Genomic DNA, 21,614 nt, shown 5'->3' on the forward strand with positions numbered 1-21,614 from the left:
TTTGGGTTTAAAACATTGCAGCATTTAAAACATTGCAGCATACTATTGACATAAATATGTGTAAACTCTGGTTCAAATTTCGGCAGGGAGAGTCTCTATGGGCTAAATTTATGAAACATAAATATTGCAAAATTGTACATCCTTCCACTGTTAATTGGAAAGTGGGGGATTCTAGACTTTGGAAAGCCATCATTGATGCTCGTGATGTCGCTTCACATTTCATGTTTTGGGACATTGGTGATGGTAGTATTTCTTTTTGTTTTGAAATGATGACTGATGACTGGGGTCTCTCTACATTTTCTAATTTGCCAACTCATGATTATGATGTTGATTTACTAGTCTCGGATTGTTGGATTAATGGTGAATGGAATCTTGATATGTTGAATTCCTTAGTTGGTGAAATTGCTCTTGCCATTGCGAAATTTCCTGTTAAACATCATGATAAAGCACTTCCTTTATGGAAGAATCATGCTAGCTCATCTGTCACAAAATGGTTTTACATAAATCTACACTCTTTTACTCCATGGAAATGGCAAGTTTTTACATGGAAATGACATGTTTTCATAAGTTGTTTCCTCTTGATGATATACTTAAGTTGAAAGTGATGATATACTTAAGTTGAAAGATACTTAAGTTGAAAGGGCTGAAACTTGTCTCTTACTGTTATAATTGTAAAAAAAAGTGTTGAATCTCTGAATCATCTGTTCTTTGAGTGTCCTTTTGCTAAAGAAGTTTGGCATCGTATTGGGTGTTTTTTTGGTATTCATTGGCCCACTAATCTGAATTTTAAATTAGCTATAGAGATTTGGAAGGGTTTTGAACCCTCTTTCAACAAGTACTTTTGTTTTCCTGTTATTGTCTTATGGTTTATTTCGATGGCAAGAAAAGTCATAAATATGAAGATACCGGTCACACCCCCTCTACCACCTTCATTTTAACGGTTGCTTATTTTAAAAAGCCACGGTTGGTATAAGGTTAATGTCGATGGGAGTTTTCCAATGCCTATAAGGGTATTGGAGGAATTATCAAAGATGTTTCTGGAAGATGTATAGCTTACTTTGCGCACCTTGTATCGCTAACTCCTCACTGGAGGCTGAGACCTCTGTTGCGCTTGCTGCTCTTCATACAGTTACTTTAAATTTAAATGGCATTGTGGTGGAAACGGATTCTAAAATCTTGTTTAACATTCTTTTGGCTAAGATTAAACCTCCTTGGTATATCTTAGTTTTGCTGAATAGAATTAGGTTTATTATTGAAAGACATCACCTTAATATATCATTTTCATTTACTTATAGAGAAGGGAATCAATCTGCGGATTGGTTGGCCAAATGGAGGGTGCAAAATGCTATTGTTGGAAATACCCCTCCCTCATCCTTGCATAAACTTATTAAAAATGATTTGGATGCCCCATTTGTTCATTTTTTAGGTGCTTCCCCCTCATTTGGGTTTCTTTTTTGTTTTGGCCATTTTGGAATGCCCTTTTCTACTTTTCTTGAAGATGGTTCTCGAGCTTTTACTTGGCCTACTATTTTGGGGTTTTAAGCAGGATGGCTTTTTATTTCTATTTACTAAGTTTTGGAAGATGGGTGCTCGGTTTTAGACCTATCTTGGAAGAACTTATTGCTTTCAGATTGGGAAGTCTTCTTGCATTTATTTTCTTTGTTCTGGGTGTTGGTTTCTCTAATTTGGGCCTACCATGAAGTTATTTGCAGGCTTTATTTGTTGGTTTGGGGCTATTAGTCCCACTATTGGCTGCCTTTTTATGAATTATACTACAAAGAATGAGATTTCTGGATATAGTTTTGAATTTGGCTTGATTGGAGATTGTAGCACCAATATTCTCTACTTTGATGGTTGGATTGTTTGGGCCCACGGGCAGTCGATTGTGATACAGCCAGGGTAATGAAATTTAGTTTCACTGGCAGGATTTCGAAATTGGTGCTTGGCTTAATGGTTAATTGTTTGAAACTGATGTTTGCTTTAATAGATGGATTTGTGGCAACTTTCTCTTATATGAGGCTTTATAGTCTTATTTTGAATACAGTAAACAGCTTTCTCTGAAAACATGCTTATACCATCGCTACACTCAATCGGGATTTGAGGTTGTGACCACCGATTTCCTTTACTGGGTATTGTTATGGTGGTTTTTTGAACCACAAAACACTTCTTACAGTTCTGAGGCCCCTGATGTTATTTTTCTTAACCTTTTTGAGGATTGTAGGCTCACGACTTATGATAACTATGATTGGGTTACTGGAAGGGCGATAGACACTATTTTTTGCCTCATTGATAGAGTGTGTGAAAGCTCTGTCTATTTTGGGAAAGGTAGTAATGGGCTTTGTTTTCTCCAGGCCGTGAGCTACTATTTGGAGCTCTATGGCTTCACTTTGGTTAGCTTCATTGTGTACTTTCCTTTTTGTTCTCTTTCGGATACAAAGCTGAGAGTGGTGGCTCTGACAAACTTTTACATTAAAGGCCACTGTTTTTGGGCTTTCTTTGTGTGGCTTGCCGTGAAATTTTGGAGTTATGTATAGCACGTGCGGGTTAAGGCCAATGTTTTCCTTTGCCTAATTTCCTTCTATTGGTTGTCGGAATTACAAATTGGTGCTTATAATCTTGAGGCCCCTGATATCATATCTCTGAAATTATTATATGAATGGAGGCAATTAGCGAATGTTGCTTATAGCAATTCCTCCCAGGAAACTTTTTTTATGCCATCCCTCGGGTTCAAATTTTATGCAATAGACTATATAGTTGGACTAAATGGAATAATATATTAATGCTTCACATCCTTGTTGCTTTTAACTCCCATAAAAGGTACGATCTTCAGGTGTTAAGTTTGGAGCAGATACTTACACCGCTGAAGCTATTTCTGGCATGTTACACAGCTACTTTATTGCACTTCAACTGGGGTTCAGAACTGATTCAGAAATTTTTGGCCTTACGCTTCACACAACTTTTTTTTTCACTTTCTGTACATGTTTACTTTGGGTATACTGCATTGGATTGGTATACTTTCTGTTGGGATACATGTATTTTTGGAGGTAATAATTTTTTTGTACTTTTTACATCTTTTTTGTGTGGAGTTATAATGCGGAAGGAGAAAACCTTAGGATTTAATGTATTTTTCTTTCTTTTAGAAGGGATCCTCCTTCCCTCCCCTTTCATGTACCTTTCTTTTTTTATTATATATATATATGTATGTATATATGCTCCATAGAAAATCTCTTTTAGCACATGTTATGATGTTTGCGATCAACTAGTTAGTCAAAAAGATTCGGGTACGGCTTGGAGCACCATATTATCACCAACATAATCTAGAAGGATTGCTAGAATCCTTATGTAAGGGAGATAAATCAGCAAACAATGCCATTATATCATTCAATAAATTCCATAGCTATCAAATCTTGCAAATAAAAAAATCTCAAGTATTTTTAGAAATATTCTAAAGAGAGTAAAAAACCAATTATTAAATACAAAAAGGAGTCATGAAATTGAAAAAGAAGCAAACTGCAGAAGAAAAACAAAACCTATGCTTTCTCAATGAATATTAAAGTTTGAAAAAGAAGCAAATTGCAGTAAGAAAACAAAAGATATGCTTTTCTCAAGTTAAAGAACTGAAACCATTAAAACTTAAAAATGAAATGCCCAAGAAGATTCAAAGGCAACCTGAAATTAGTTGTCATTATCATCATCATTTTAGTTAGCCTTATCCCAACAAATGGTGGGCCTAGGAACACTAGTTAAGTTGCCACCACTAGTAAAAGATTATGAATATCTTTAAAAACAACTTAATATTTTATACCATCCCAAATATATTTTGTTTAAATGAAAAGATAAACAAAGAAAAATAAAAATAAAATAAAAATGAAAAACAAAAATCAAAAGAGAATAGCCCGTTAGTAATCTCCAACCTCCGGGACTTTTTGCAACTGTAGCCCTGCTCTGGTTTGACTTTCTGCTTGGGTGCATCTTTGATTTGGGTCAATTTCAGTTGTTGTTTGTTGTTTAAATTTAAAAGAGTCCTCATTCTTGATGGTACTCCAACAACTTCTGTGCATGTTTCTTTCGACTAACTACCTCTGCAGTTCATCCATCCATACACAACTAATATTGAATGTTAAGCGTGAGTCTATCGTGCTCCAAGTTCGGCATCTCACATGTAATGAAACTTTCATCCCTATGGGATTTGTGCTCCAAATTAGATCAAAGTGGTTGATGAATTTGAATGTAAATTTGTGGGATTTGTCAATATAAAGATGAGCTCTCAAAAACATAAATTTGAGTTCAAATAGTATCTTCTTTTAAGTATTTTGTTTTCCCCTTGGTTGAGTGTCAATCAGATATACTCATTTCTAGCCCAATACACTCAAAATTTACGGAAACACAAGCTATGTTCTTATGTTAAGGAGAAGCTTAAATATTGATGATTTTTTTTTTCTTACTATTTCATATTCCATAATTTTAACCTCTTGATATGTTTGTGTAAGATGATTTTAGTCAGAACTAATATAATCTAGATATTTTATTGTAGTGTAAGTTTTTATTTTGTTAATCTCTGACGTTCGTTGCTGGTGTAACCCCTCGTCTTTTCACGCATATGTTCTTTCTCCTTCTCACTTTCAGTAGATTTGTCTGCTTGCGGTTGTCTTTCTCTCTCTCTCATACGCGAGTTACACCCCCCACTTCGAAAAATTATTCAGTCTGGAGTCCAATTAAAAATTAACCTGCCTGAGTCCTGCCCAATCTCCTAAAAATTAAACCAAGCGCCAAATATGAAACATCAGATCATTATATCGGAAGGAAAACTGTCGCCCGAGGGTCGAGCATCTAGCATCTTTTCTTTCAACATTTGCCATTCTTTTAGGGTTTTCCATTGCTTTCTTGAATCAGATAGCTTAGGGTTTAGGGTTGTCATTCGCCAATCCAAGTACGTTCGCTCTTTCTCCTTGCCGAGTAGCTTAAAAAAATGAAAGTCGAGTCTAAGCAGACGAAAACCGAAGAGAATCCTATGAGAATGAAAACCGAAGAGCCGATGAAAATAGAAACTGAAGAGTCTTTGAAAATGGAGACTGACGAGCGCAAGAAAAATGAAGCCAAAGAGCATAAAAAAGACATCCACGAGGGTTCATCTAGATAATTTTTTTTATTTTTGTGGTTCATTGAAAATTATTTTAACCGAGTTTAGAAATTCATCCTATAGTATTCGGAATACCCACTTCAATGAGTAATAGTTGTGTTTATCTAAACACCCAAAAACAAATCACTCAGATATTTAGTTCAGACTACCGGTTTTAGCTCACTTAATCTTAGTATATATATTTTGTAGTATGAACTTGAATAAGTAATAATTGAGTAGTATTTGACTGGAGTTGGGATATCACAGTAGTCTGAACTAAATATCACCACACGTTCACCCAATAACATCATAATAACACAATATCAAATCTAATGAACATCAGAAATACCATTGTATTTGTTAAATAACATCAAACTAACCGAAAAGTCAGACCAAAATCATACTGAATTAAAACACATAACTCCACCTAAATAATACCATAATAATACCTTAGTAATACCAGAACAATACCTTAACTTGTGAAATAACCTCATACTAACACCAAACTAACACTACAGTCACACCGAGATCATACCAAAGTAATACACAGAACACCATTTAAATAATATCATAATAATACAATAATAATATCTAAATAATACCAGAACAATACTTGAATTTATTAAATAAAATCAAACTAACCCAATAGTCTGACCGAAATCATACCAAATTAAAACACAGAACTCCACTTAAATAATACCATAATATTATGTTAATAAGACCAGAACAATATCTTACTAACACCAAACTAACACCACAATCACACTGAAATCATACTGAAACAATACACATAAGACCACTGAAATAATACCGTAATAATATCATAATAATACCTAAACAATACCTAAATTTGTTAAATAATATCAAACTAACACCATAAAATACCACTAAAATAATACTATAATAATACCTAAATAATACTAGAACAATACCGAATAATATCATAATAACACTTAAATATCACCTCAATGAAGCCAAAATAAAATCTCTACCTAAACCGCCAACCCTAAACATCCTAATAAAGATTAAATGACACTAAAATAACACATTAATAATGACTAAATGACACCTAATACTTGTTGCATTATATTTTTTGTAGGTTTGTGAACCCAATGTCCATGAGTTATAGATGTCGGTAGTGTGATGATAATGTCAGAAATATCATATCTAAGGAAAACAAAAATGACCTGAAAGTAATGAATATTGAATAGTTTTTTTGGTCTCTTCTTATCCTCAAGATAATGTTTTGACACTGCAAATATTACAATGTTGGCGCTATGAAAGAATGGTGTTCAGAATGGGAAGGAAAGAGCTAAGAATAATGTCTGATGAAATTACCATACTGATCAACATGTCAAATAGAGAAGTACAAGTGAAAAAAAGTTTCATCTTGTGGTGTGGATGCCCAACAAATGAAGAATAATATTTTGAACTTTGGAACTTATGAGTCTTCTACCACTTTTGATCAATTGTTTTTAAAATTTTTGTTATCAAATTTATTTTTTTCTTCTAGTAACTTTAGTGTACCTAAAAGACTTTCTACCTTTGGCGAGAATGTACAAACTTTCCCCTCATTTAACTGGTATGCTACACTGTGTGAATTCCTCATTAAGCAAATTAATGGAGTATCCATCAAAATAAGGCAGAACCGACCTTTGAGATATATCAATGATTTTTTTTATTTTGCTAACGGTTAGTAGCTCATATAAACCTCACAAAACCTTTTTTTTTTTTTTTGCAAAATTGAATATTATTTATCTTTTACATAGCTCTGGTTTTATGAGCACACTTCTTTGGTCACTCTATCGCTCCAAAGGTCAGACCTCAAATGCTTAGGTGACCAACAAACATAAGTTGGAACTCGTTACAAATTGATATAGTCTTTAAAAGGCTCAACACTGAATAGACAAGTCAGTTACATTGTTAGGTGTTACTTAGGTGTCATATATGTGTTATATTTAGTTGTTATTTAAAAATAAGTCCTGATATTATTTTAGGAGTCTTAATTATTAAAGCGTTTATTTCTGAAATAAATTGTAGGTTTATGATAAATTTTTTGATCTGAAAGAGGATGAGCGCAATTTGTTCGTCAATCCAGAGGAAGAACTACCCAATCCAGCTCCAGCTGCGCCATTCAAAAACCGTGAACCACAAGGCATACCACATTCACCTGTATCATATGATATGGGATCAGTCGTTTCAGACGAAATCGACACGGAGCCAAAGTACGCTTCAGTGAATAAAAATTGTGAAGTAATAATTGAGTTGCTTAAAAACCGGAAAAAATGGTTTATAGAATTTCAAAGAACAGTGAATACAATATTTAGGAATGTCGAGTTTGCAAGAGCAAATGTTGAAACTACAAAATAAGTTTGAGAAATCTGAAAAAAGACAGAACTGATAAAGGCAAAGTGTTAAAAGAAGATTTTGCCAAGCCACCCTCCCCTTGTGGAGAAGAGAATGAGTTTAACGATCTGGGAGCCCACCAATCCTCTCATGTTGGAATCCTCCTCTTGACGTAGATAATGAGTTCAACGAAGAGGGAGTCCATCAATCCTATATTGTTGAAATCCCTCATGTTGACGTAGATAATGAGTTCAACGAAGATGGAACCCACCAAACTTTCCTTATTGAAGAAGACACTGTTGAAGGCAGTGGTTTACAAGAAAAAGACTCCCATGAACACTCCATTGTCATCTTAATCCGAAGGGTTAAGAGTACACAAAGAAAAAGAAAGAATAAAATGAGTTCCCCTTTCAATGATTTTGAATTGAAGAAAAGAAAAACAATAAAGGACGTCGTTGAGCAACATCGGCTTGATGAACCAATAACGGATGCAACTGTATATAATAATGTCGGTAAGGGCGACTACCAAACAATAACAAAAGAACTAATAATAGATAGCTAAGCCATTAGAGAACAATCAATTGTAGATAGTTCAGACAATACTATAGATAGATTTGCCGAGATGGGCTTGCAAATAATTATATCACCTATTTTACATACCACTCACATTGAAGAAGAACAACGAATAATTGAACATGAAGAAGTAGAAGAAACAATGGAGGATATTAAATCCCTAGCCCTAACATTGACAAGTTTAGGAGATCGGCCAGAAGGTGTCCATGAAGAGAATCACGCGATAGTGATATTTGGAAATGATTTTCAAAAATGTTTTTGTTTTGTTGCCTCGTTCAGCGGACTTCCAGATCAATTTTCCTGGCAGATTGCTGGTATCTACTGAAATGTAGGTATTGATCGATCAATGTATGTCAATGCAATAATGCGTGAGTAAATCATCACCTTTTGTAATGCATTTTTTTGTCTTATATTAAAGTGTCAAAAATATTTTGTGTTATTCTGCAGTAAAGATATTATGATAAACACTGGAAACAATTTAATAGATCGCAGTGCAATCGAAAATTTATTGTGCAACAGCTCGATTGCAAATGATCGTTGATGTATTAACCATCATTTTCAATAGAAAGAAGAATGTCGTTCAATCTTTATAAAGGCTTTACAATATGTATCGTCGTTATACTACGTAATCATTGATTCAGTATAATTAAACTTTTAATATATTCTATGAAAATATTAAAAGTGCCTTTTTATGCAGATGTATCATAAAATGGGTAACACCTCAATGTTTGTGCGTCATATCACAAAGGAAGGGTTGATGGGTTCCCTTTCGTTGAACTCATTATCTACATCAACAGGAGGAATTTCAACAGAAGAGGATTGGTGGGCTCCCTCTTCCTTGAACTCATTATCTACGCCAACAAGAGGGATTTCAACAAAAGAGAATTGGTGGTTCTCAGATCGTTAAATTCCTTCATCATGAGGGGAGGGTGGTTGTGCAAAATCTTCTTCCAACACTTTGCCTTTATCGGTTGTCTTTTTAAGATTTCTCAAACTTATTCTGTATTTTCAACATTTGTTATTGCAAACCCTACATTCCTACAGTTTTGTATTCATTGTTCCTTGATATTCCGTAAACCATTTCTTCTCGCCTTTAAGCAGCACAATTATTACTTTCAGATTTTTTTTCACTGCAGTGTACGTTGGCTCCAGGGCGATGTCGTCTGAAACGACTGGCCTCATCTCATTTGATACAGGTGAATGTGGTCTGCCTTAGAGGTTCACAATTTTGGAATTGCGTAGCTGGAGCTGGAGCTGAACCGAGTAGTACTTCCTCTGGATTAGCGATCAAATTGCGCTAATCCTCTTTCAGATCAAAAAATTAATCATAAACCTGCAAATTATTTCAGAAATAAATACTTTAATAATCAAAACTCCTAAGATAACATCAGGATTTATTTTTAAATAACTAAATGTAACACATATATAACACCTAAACGACACTTAAGTAACATCTAACAATGTAAATGTCTTGTCTGTTCAGTGTTGAGCCTCTTAAATGCTATATTAATCTGTGATAAACTCCAGCTTACATTTGATGGCCACCTCAATATTCGAGGTCTAGTCTCAAGAGCGTCAAGAGTGATCTTGCTCATAAAATCAGAGTTATGTAAGGGATAAGTAATATTCAGTTTTGCACAAAAAAGGTTTTGTGAGGTTTATACAATATACTAACAGTTAGCAAAAGAAAAAAACCATTGATATATCCCAAAATCTGGTTTCGCATTATTTCGATGGCTACTGCATTAATTTGCTCAATGAGAAATTTATAAAGAACAGCAGGCCAACTAAATAAGGTGAAAGTCTGTACATTCTCGTCAAAGGTGTAAAGTCCTTTTGATACACTAAAATAACTAGAATGAAAAAATAAATTTTATAACAAAAATTTTCAAAACAATTTATCAAAAAGAGTAGAAGACTCCCCGTTTGCAAAATATAAAATATCATATTTATTTGTCGGGTATGACCACAACACAAGATGAAACTTTTTTCCACTTTGACACCTATCATCTATTTGACATGACGATCAGTGGGGCAACTTCATCGGGCATTATTCTTACTTTATTCCCTCCCATTCTAAATATCATTCTTTCATAGTGCCAACATTGCAATATTTGCAGTGTCAAGACATTGTCTTGAGGATAAGAAGTTAAAAAAATTGATCAATATTCATTACTTTCAGGTCATTCATGGTGTCCTAAAAAATGGCAGGTCTGACCTTATCAAGTACATATCTTATTATGGATAGTCGGCTTCTACAACTCATGGACTTTGGATTCGCAAACCTACAAAAAAATATATAATGTAATAAATATTAAGTGTCATTTAGTCATTATTAAGGTGTTATTTCAGAGTCATTTAGTCATTATTAGGGTGTAGGGTTGACGGTTTAGGCAGGGAGATTTTATTTTAGCGTTATTGAGGTGATATTTAAGCGTTATTATGGTATTACTCAAGTATTGTTCTAGTATTATTTATAAATTATTACTGTATTATTTCGGTGGTGTTTTGTCGTGTTAAATTGGTATTTATTCATAATATCAGATATTGTTCAGGTATTATTGTGATATTATTATGATATTATTATGGTATTATTACGGTATTATTTTAGTGGTCTTCTATGTATTACTTCGGAATGATTTCGGTGTGACTGGTGTTATTTTGGTGTTAGTATGAAGTTATTTCACAAATTGATGTATTGTTCTAATATTATTAAGGTATTACTATGATATTATTTAGGCTGAGTTCTATGTTTTAATTTGGCATGATTTTGGTCCGAATATTGGGTATAAAATTGTAATGATTGAATCTTTCATACGATCATACTTGGATGGCTATAAAATTTGATATTGACTTATTGAACCTTAACGAGAATGTGATTCATCTTTAATTCATTTATGTTACTATAATTTTAAGAATATGAGTATTCAAAAATGGATTATAAGAGATAGCAAGTCAAAATAAGGAGGCATATCCACATTGAGAGCTAATTCATCTCGACCTATATCTAATATAATTGTATAAGATAGAGAGGATGGAATTGATTCGCAAAAAAGGGAGAAGAAAGAATTCAAAGATTACAAAGTGAGTATAGAGGTTGTTATTCAATGTGTTATTTAAGGTAGGAAAAAATATTAACTGGAGCCTCTTCAAACTTTGATGCAATAACAATCTCTGGACAAAAACTCTTATTCAACCCTAACTTAAACTAATCGTCATATACAAAATCAATGTGTTAACAATCATGTCAAAGTTAAACCACATCATCATACATAATGTTCAAGTAAAAAAAAGGAGGAAAAAATAATGGATTATTAGAGTTAATAAAAAGTAAGGAACAAATGTGAGTAAATGAAGGCATGGAATTTTTCATTTAAGCTACTCATTAATTAACCATATTTCATTCATTATGCTCACATAAATTTCATATAAAGCACGATAGGTTGATTTGAAATAATGAAGAATTATATAATTTGATGAGATCTTGGACCATAATTTACATAACCATCATAAGCTCAAAAAAAATAAATGAATGATTTTTTGGCAATATTTTGTCCAATCAACAACCATTCTAAATCATAACCAAAATAATCTTCCCAGCTCAGATACTGAGCTTTTAAAAAATCATTTCAATATAATAAAAGCATTAATTCGAAGCAAATAAAGAAAATTTTGTTTACTCTAAAGGTGAAGTTATGTATTTATGGTATACCTCTTAATAATAAGTATGCATTTTACAAAGGTGTCAAAAATTGACTCTACACGCCAACTCGACCTAAACCCGACTTTAAAAATTTGAGTTTGGGTCGGGTTCGAGTTAGGAATCCTAATTCGTTTAATTTTTCAAGTCAGGTGACCTGAAATTAACCCGCTAACCTAAAATTGACTCAAAATCGACTCGTCAACCAAAAATTGACTCAAAATCGGCCAGAATTTGACCTTATTTTGACTCAAATGGTTGCTAAGGCTTCTATTAAATAAGTTAAATAGGTCGGGTTTGATTCAGAGGGTTGAAGGTTGGCTAGCTTAGGGTTTGATTTTCTAATCCGTTTAATATTTGGGTTAGACACAAACTCGACCCGTGAATCCGATTTGACACCCCTAATATTACAAATATCAATTTTCTTGGTTATACTGATTTCATGATAGCATACAAATGAATTCATAACACTTGAGATTAGGGTTTACGAAACTGAAACCAATTTTACGTAAAACAGATAATATAGAGAAAGGCTCAAAGAAGAATCAACAGAACAGTCAGACGAACTTAGAGTCGAGGATGTGTACAAAGATTTTGTAATTGGGCTAACAAAGAACAGGAAGAGATTTGTGATTAAGATAAAAAAGAGAAAATCAACTCGGTTGAAAACGATAAAAAAGAGGCATGTTCAATGATTGGAATCAAATAGGTTGAATCAATGTTCTAGAGATTGTGAAGGCAAAAAACATCAAAGGAAAATAATACGGGCTACGAGCAAACCAAGCATAATGAGCACACATGGTGAGAGATGTAGATGCATGACAGAAGCCGAAAGTCAGAATAAGTGAGAAACATTTGAGAGAGTCTCACAAAAAGCGCGAAAAGCAAGCATAAAGGCTGAAATGGATCACACAGAAAGTGGGAAAAGATAGTCTCCAAAGAAAGATAAAAAGGGCTCATTAAATGAAAGGTTTAACCTTTATTATAAAGATCCAACAAGATAAGACTAAATAATTAAATTAATCTTACAATAACAAATAACATGATTGGTAATGATAACTAAATACAGATTAAGAATAAACTAGTAATAAATATAATGATACTAAGGCTAAAATACTATACTTTCATCTTTGTTCCGCATCAATGGATATGCATAAGAATTATTGAAGATGACATATAATTCACGTTTGTCCCACATCAATAGAAACACATATGAATAAATGAACAACTAAGAAAAACCACGTGCAAATTAATTTTCAATAATATAGAATCTGCATCCATTTGGATCCTTAATATTATCTACAGCTGCCAAGACGTACATTTGCCAAACTCGACAATAGGCTGGCCATCTAAGGGCAAAAATGATAAATAACTTATATTTTCCATAATATGTAGTCCCTGACACCTAATAATGAAAAAAATACAAAAAAAAAAACTTTTCTTCACTAACATGCTAATAACTATAAAAAACATCACAAATTTTGCAGTAACACTAGCACATTTTCTGATTAACAGAAAAAGGAAAAATAAATGCTCAAGCCAGAGCATCTAAAGAAATAAATTCCTACAGTAAAAGACCTTTAAGAAAAGTTAAAAATAATTGAAGCTTAAAAATTGCTTGAATTTTGGTTTGACTACAAAATAACTTGAGCTAATTTTGAATTCAAGCCCCCGCTTAAAATCTAGTTAAAACCCCGTGTTTGGATTTAACCTGCCACACTCAAATGTACTAATGTTTCCTTATAATATAGCTCAAAATGTATATATAAATATAATAATATAAAAATATTAAAATAAAGTATAAAATACTGATGAGGATGCCTAGGGACTAGAGGTTATAATATGATATGCACAAAATCACAAAATGCGTACAAAATTTAGCCAGTTACAAACTCTAATTTTTAATATTGTTTCTTTTCATGAAAACTGAAAATTCTAAAAAAAATCAATTCATATGACATTCATATTTTTTCTCCTTCAAACAATGCTTAGAGATCTACAACAATTAAAAGCAAGCTATTACTTTAAATTTACCGACTCGTAGAAATATAAATTATATTAAACTTAAATAAAATCAATAAGTCATTCAATTAACGACAATATTTCGAAAAAAGAAGTAAGAGAAAAAAAGTTCACAAAATTAGCAAAATTAAGCATCACATCAATAAAGAGAAAATCTCTCCAATAAATATTCAAATATTCCAGTTCATCACAGAATTGACTTTCAAAAGTAGAAAAAATTTGATTGCCTGGCTCTAACTTGATTCAAAAGCAATAGTAATGTATGAGATCCAATAGAATGCCCAATCTAAAAATCTTGAAAAGAAGGGAAAATCAATAAAGAATATGTTGCAAGAGTTGCCAAAATCCCAGCTAAGCAAAAATATAGAACTCACTAAAGGATGTCCCGAGAGAGTCCCTAGGTCAATCAAAGAAGAGAATGGAAGTCTACTCGATACTAGAGCGTCCAAACAGACGTAGAATCGTGTCCTGGGATGGACAGGATGAGATTCCTACCCCGTGTCCAACTATAGCAAGAAATTTTCCGCTACTTCGTTGTTAAGGGCCGTGTGGGCTTTATTTTTTTTATTTTTGAATTAGAATTATGTTTTAATTGATACCTTAGTATAAGTATGTTTCTTAGTACTTGCTTTGGGGATTTTGCTTTGGTTATGTTAATTGGAGACTTTGTTTGTCTGATTCCTTCAATTTGAAGAGTTTAGCCTCTCTTTTTTTTTCATGTGATGAATTTGTAACTTGAAGAGAAAAGGTGGTGGATCCTCCCTCTAAAGTCATAACTCTACGAGATTGTCGTTTCGTCGTTCTCCCTGCTATTTTTAGTCCGGACAGCCACCAAACTCCTTCAATTACCCTAAAATCCCCGCCTACTTCGCATATCCCTTTATCTTGCCTTTCTACAACCTCTCTGCATTAAATGTGACCCTAAAACACCTTCTAGGAACTTTAGAATGGTGTCACTACTTACAAAAAGGAGCGAAATAGAAGCAAAAAAGCAAAAGGTGAGCAATGTAAGAGATACAAGATAACTTGGTTCAACGCAAATGTCAAGCTGCAGGAAGTAGAACAGAGAACTGCAAGATGATTGCAACAAGGAAACCACAATTATTGGAGAAAGATAGCATCCCATATCACAAAAACAACAGCAAAACTCCAAACCAAAAGCAAAAGCGTGAGGAGCTGTTATTGAAGCCTGGCATCAAATGTGTGTGTTGTACACAAGCAAACTCTAAATCAATCTCAAAAGGACAAAAATTGAATGATTTTGAATTGTGTCAGCTCAACTAGAATCAATTTCCATCTAAATTCTATTCTGAATCCGATTCAAAACTGCTTAAACTAATGGCTATAGCTATACTTGATAGCAGCATTTACTTCCTTCAGAATAGTGCAACTTAAACAAAAAGCCATCTAAATAATATGAAGCCATTCAAATAAATACATAGCATTGTCAAAATCACGACAATCTACAGCTTCAAAGAGTAAATACTCAAAAAAAAAAAAAGGTATGCTAACACAGTAAACTAATCAATTCTATAATTAGCAACTATTCAGATAAATGAACAGCTATGTATCAATGGAAAAGAAGGATGGTCAATTTCACTTAAGGAGGCTCGAAAGAACACAGTTAAACAAGCATCAAGATTTTAAAACTAACAGCCTCACCAGACAGATCAATAGATTGATCATTGTAGCTGTGAATTGCAGCCGCCCAACCTACAATTAAAAAAATAGTATAATTAGTGCATAGTAGCGCATTGACCTACTTGTGTGTTTATCTTCACAAGACCCCTTGTCTCAATATAATTAGGGTTGAATAATCTGCTTGAGCATAAATAGTACTGTGCTTTATTTCGAGCCTATTGTAGTCAAAACTTTGGCCACAAATTTGAGAAGCTGAAAAATAAAAGTAATAGAAACCATCTATTTGAATATTTTGGTATTGAGTATTTTGTTACCTCTTCCATCAAAAGTTGCATTATGAACGCAAATCTTGGAAACCAGTGTCAGAAATTGATTCCAGCAAAATAATAAATTTGAAATAAAATACTCACAAAAATATCGGTACAGTTTAAGAAAAAGCAAAAATGATATTTAATCCATAATAGGTGCTGAAAAATGAGGAGCAAGAAATGAGGAGCAAGATTAATTTACCTTTACCAAAAAAAAAAAGTAGATGTCGCCAAGGCTACATCATAATACTTTGAATATAATAAAATCATTAAAATTTATCTTATACATTCACACAATTTAAAGAAGAAGGTAAAAGAAACGGTAACTGAGATTCACAATAGCCAAGGGAGGCATCGAAGCATACGTAATACAAACTTTCTAGAGACGCCTAATTTCAATTATTGATTGATGACAGCAGACAACTGACACTAGAATTCCATTGAGGAACAGAAACGCAACGAGAATAAAAACATTTGCATTTTCATAGAAGCTAAATGAGCTAAATAATAGTACTTTACAAACAGCATAAAAGTAGGCAATAAAATTAAATGATAAGGAGCGCAGATATAAACTTGCTAAGAACAAATCATGTGGTGGATCAGTCAACCCCAAAAACCATCTAACAAACAGAGTTCATTAAGAGTCCTAAGGAAATGGCAAACCTTTTGAAACTTCAAAACTTGAGAAGTATCACAATGGCATTAATTATTATTTCTATTTTTGGGAAAAAAATGTACCTTAAAATGCATGCCATGGATGCAAATTTATAAAAAATATTAAATTTTACATAATGCATCTATTCTAAATAAAAAGCAAAGATATTGAAGATAAAACAGCCTTCAATCTTCCAACAGTTATGTTTCTCCAATAATCAACAATACCATCTGCAGCTAGCCATACTTATCAAGATCCCTTTCAAATTTTCTTTTCCTTATTTTTTTTCCTGGATATTAGAAGCTCCTCTTTGGGAAGTAACTATCTTGTAAACATTCTAAAAGGAGCGGATGTTGTCACTGAAGAACAAAAAAATAGCTGTCGAGGAGATTAATGCTACAACTGTACACTTACGTTCATTTAGGAGTTGAGCTGCCTCACTAGTAGAGCAGCCATCAAGCGCTAACAATCCTCTATGAGTACTTTCATTTTGAATATAACTGCTTCCAGTATCCCCATAATCAACGCTAGAAAAGATTTTTGCATTAGAAGATTGGCTCTTGTCTCCATCAATCGCATGAGAATGGTTTATTTTTTCAAATCTATCTACAAAATAAATCTTATATAAGAATCTGACATTCGAAGCAAAAATTTAAATCAATAAATTGAATAAAATAAACCTACAGAAAAATAAAGTAGCACATGGCTAACACAAATTGCATTTTGTTTATACTAGCTATATTTAGCTGCAGCAAATGATGTTAAGCTTTAATATATAATATGATCGGTCTACTAAAAATGAAAAATGAAATCAAAATAGTAATATACTTTTATGATGAAAGCTGCAGCAGATCATAGTGATTTAAAAGATATTTTTCATCACAAATCTTGAGTGATAGAATGACACCAGCTAATAGGCCAATTTTTTTATTAGAACTAAACAAAAATATAGCAAGTCAAACTAATGAAGCATATTTATATGTAATATAATATACATATATTTACTTAAGAGTTGTCCAATCATGTTAATTTAACCTACATGTTTCAACATTTAAAGTTAAACTTATCATTGTGATTATTATCATATATACATTAAAACATGTGCAAAAATCTTGATATTTATTATCACGGTATTAACTAATTATTGATGATATTTTCTATTACTTTTTGTTCCCTCTTCTTTTCTATATGTAGGCACATATATGCTTATCACAAAAATAATAATTCAATAAATACAAATTTCTTCAATTCTGACTACTTTATATATTGTATTAGAATAGAACTATTTATGACATCTCTTGCTCACAAACATATTTTGTTTCTAAACATGTCATCTATTAGAGTTATTAGCCTAATTATTAGGCTAATTACTGATGCATTCATTATTGGCTTTTAATTGCTTCCTTTTTTCCGTTTCTATATTTATGTATTTCCTAGTTGGTCTATTTCTAAATTTATGTCTTTCATTTTATTTTAGTTTTGTAAAATGTGTTTATGCCCATTTCCATATTAATGAAAGTATGCAACTCTATTCTCAAGTTAACGTGATATCAGAGCCATGGTTCGAAACCCTATAGCCTCTACTCGAGCCACCGCCCACCTGTAGGTCCTTCCTTGCAGGTTTTATGTCCTAGGCACCGGTGTCCATGGGCTCTTTCCTGCCATTACATTTAGCGTTCTTTTTTTCTCTATCACTGGCTAGCCTCTTGGCAAGTCTCCAGCAGCCAGATCTCAAACGTTACCCCTGCAGATTGCTGCTTGGCTTGTTGGCAGTTGTTTCCAGCCATCAAAGATCCCTACCACCGGCCTCAACCGACCTTTCTATTTCCCAACTACTGTTTTCAAGGTTATTTCCCGTCGTCGGGACTGCCTCTGTCCAACATTCAAAACTTGCTTATGTCTTGGCAACCCAACATCACTTTGGCTCAGTTGGAATCATGGTGAACTCTTCCACCATTTAGCCTTCTCCCAACGGTATACTTAAGTCCACCGGAGGTTCGACAATGATCTCAATTCCTCCACAGACCGGAGGAGAGGAAAACCACATGACCTTTCTAATTACCACCCATAAGCTGAACGGATCTATATTTCTCCAATGGTCCAAGCCATATCTTTCTTCATTAAGGGACGTAAGAAATTCAGCTATCACACGAGAATGATTCATGAACCTCCTAAAACTGAATCGACGTTTGAAGCATGGGAAGTGGAGAATTCCATTGTCATGTTGTGACTGATTAATTCCATGGACACTGTGATTGGTCGTTCGTATATGTATCTTCCTTCTGCCAGCACCCTATGGACTGCAGTTCAAGATGTCTACTAAAATGTAGGGAATTCCAGCCAACTTTATGAGGTTTCCAAAAAAAACTGTGAGGCGAAATAGGTATCGAGGACTGTGACTCAATACTAGAATGGTTTGTTAGCCTTATGTATGGAATGTGATATCTACAATGATTGTATGTGAGAATCTCCGGCAGATCTTTCCCTCCTTCAAAAAATTGTAGAAAAAAATCGTGTTCAAATTTTTGACAGGCCTTCACAAAGATCTTGATGAAGTTCAGGGTCGTATCTTTGGTCGAGATTTCCTTTCACTCATGTTGCATTCACAGAGATTTGACGTGAAGAGAGTCAAAGACTTGTCATGCTAGGCACTTCCACATCAGTCGAATCATCTACCTTGATCACTAATAGTACTCAACACTCAACCATGCCATCTCGAGCCACTAGCTCCACTTGTCACTATTTTGATAAACCCAACTATACTCGTAATAAGTGTTGGAAATTCAACGGTAAACCGGCATACAAACCTGCAGCAAAATCATCCTCTGTCAAGTGTATCACTACGACACATGAATCGTTACAGCACAACCAACTCCTACTCGAAACACTCTAGAATCACCCCTCTCTTAAGAGTCAGATGAAATAATTAATCAAGCTACTTGGATCTAGATAACTCTCTTCCTGCCCATCTACCTCCCATATCTGTCAAGATATCATTCATATGGCGCTAACCTCCTTCTCTTCTAGTCCAAAAAGATCATTGATTCAGGTTTCACCGACCACGTAACTAGATGCTCTCAAACTTTCTCGATATATTATCCATGCTCTAGGAAAGATACAGTTAAAATTGTTGATGACTCCTATAATCTCATTGTTGGTCATGGGTTGGTTGTTTTAACAGTCGGTCTCATTGTAGAATTTGTGTTACATGGACCTTTGTTGAAGTGTAATATTTTATCCATCAGTACATTGATACATGACATTGATTGTGTTGCTCATATTTCTTCTGATATTTGTATCATCCAGGTTTGTTGCTCAGAAAGGATGATTGGAACTACTAAGATAGCAGCCGGTCTATACTTCTTCCAAGAGAAAGGCATGGAGAACAATGACATGACTTCCGGTAGTTGCAAATTTTCTAAATCAACTGAATCTTATTATATTGTTATATTGTCATTTGGATTATCCAAATTTTCAATAATTAAAACAATTGGATTCGTCGATGTTTACCAATAAAAATTTTGCTAGCATTAAATGTGTGATTTGTCAATTAACTAAGTAACATCGTGTTTCATATCCAACCAACTCTTGCATGCCTTCCGCTCCTTTTCTTCATTCATACACGATGACTTATGAGAACCCTCTCCCACTCCTAACTACACTAATAAACAGTGATTTCTCACCTTGATTGATGACCGCACTCGAATGACATAAGTCTATATCTTAAAAGATAAATTTGAAGTTGTTACTTTCAAAAACTTCCACTCCATCTTGACACAATTCAAAACGTCAATTCAAGTCCTTGGAATTAATAATGGTCGTGAATTTTTTAACTCTATATTGAGTGAATTTTTTATAAGGGCATCTTCCATCGTAGCTCATGTACAAACACTCAACAAAATGTGTTAGCCGATAGAAAAAATTGATGCCTTCTCGAAGTGGCTCGTTTCATTATGTCCTGAAAAAGTTTTGGACAATATCATGCTTAGTGCCACTCACCTCATCAATAGTCCCTACAAAAATTCATAATTTCATAACTCCATTAGCCATATTAATGTCATGTTTCCCTACCAATCGATATTTAACTACCCTTGATCCCAAAATTTTCAATCTTTGTTCGAAACACTGCTCCTGATAGTAGTACACAATATCTAAGATCAATAAAATGTGTTTTCCTTGGACACTTTGCCACTCAAAAAGGCTATCGGTGTCTTGATCCTATCACAAATAAACTCTAAGTGTCGACGTCTCCTTTGAAAGTATCTCTTACTTTCCTATCACTACTTCATGTGAGGGGAAGTTAGATTTCTTGGACGCTGTTTTTTATCCCACTATATTTCTCCAACCACTATATCTAATGAGTCCTCTGTCCCTCAAGATCCGCCACCCACCAAACAACCAGAAACTCCTCCCACTTTCCGTGTTTATACAAGGCGTACTCGACCTGATGTTCCTACTCTGGAGCTCGCTACCTCTTTACAAGATCTGGAATCCACTCCCGCGACATCCCCAACACTAACCATACTCCAAATAAGGTGAGTTCTCCTATTGAGGTATGTGATCAGGCAAGCTCTCTATATTCCATGACAATATATATATATATATATATATACATGTATACATGTATACATGTATACATGTATACATGTATATATATATATATATATATATATATATATCTCTTTTCACGGGATATCGCCGACCTACAAAGTATTTGCTACTTCCCTGACGAATCGTAATCCACCCACTATTGAGGTAGCATTAGCAAACCCCTCTTGGAATGGATGAGATGAATGCCCTTCAGCGGAATCATACATGGAATATTGTGGATCTACCTTCGGGTAAGAAAACAGTGGGGTGTCGCTAGAATTTTAGCATCAAGTTTAACTTTGATGGATCCTTTGAATACAACAAGGCACGGTTGGTCGTCAAAAGGTAACTCACAAACATACAGAGTTGATTATGAGGAGACATTTGCCCTGCTTGTTAAATTAAACATCATTCAAGTCCTATTATCCGTACAATACATTTGGACTGCCCCTTACTCCAGCTTGATGTCAAGAATGATTTTCGAAATGGGATTCTCACAAAGGTGTGCATGTGCCTCTCTCCAGGCTTTCACCCCACTTGCAAAAGTCCCTCTACGAACTGAAGCAATCTCCAAGAGTCCGGTTCGACAATATCACAAAGGTGGTAGTGAGCCATGGTTTTTCTCAAGCCCACTCAGATCATACTCTCTTCTGTCGGCAT

At 33.9% G+C, this 21,614-nt stretch overlaps 1 protein-coding gene across 3 annotated transcripts in view; it reads right to left on the bottom strand.

Moving 5' to 3' along the window:
* Nucleotides 1-21,614, bottom strand: part of LOC110020557 — a 40,075-nt gene that overhangs the window by 11,895 nt on the left and 6,566 nt on the right. For 2 of the 3 annotated variants that reach the window (XR_002293540.1, XM_020718697.1), the window contains exons 3-4: nucleotides 16,779-16,970; nucleotides 15,423-15,473 (exon numbers count right to left, since the gene is read on the bottom strand). Coding sequence is in view for 2 of the 3 variants with exons in the window: in XM_020718697.1 (XP_020574356.1) it covers nucleotides 15,423-15,473; nucleotides 16,779-16,970 (243 nt within the window). In the remaining variant the exon portion in view is untranslated. The remainder of the gene's footprint in view (nucleotides 1-15,422; nucleotides 15,474-16,778; nucleotides 16,971-21,614) is intronic. The other variant, XM_020718699.1, reaches the window with a different exon arrangement.

The sequence above is a fragment of the Phalaenopsis equestris genome, unplaced genomic scaffold, assembly GCF_001263595.1.
Source record: "Phalaenopsis equestris unplaced genomic scaffold, ASM126359v1 Scaffold000100, whole genome shotgun sequence".
In the NCBI taxonomy this organism is placed as follows: Eukaryota; Viridiplantae; Streptophyta; class Magnoliopsida; order Asparagales; family Orchidaceae; genus Phalaenopsis; species Phalaenopsis equestris.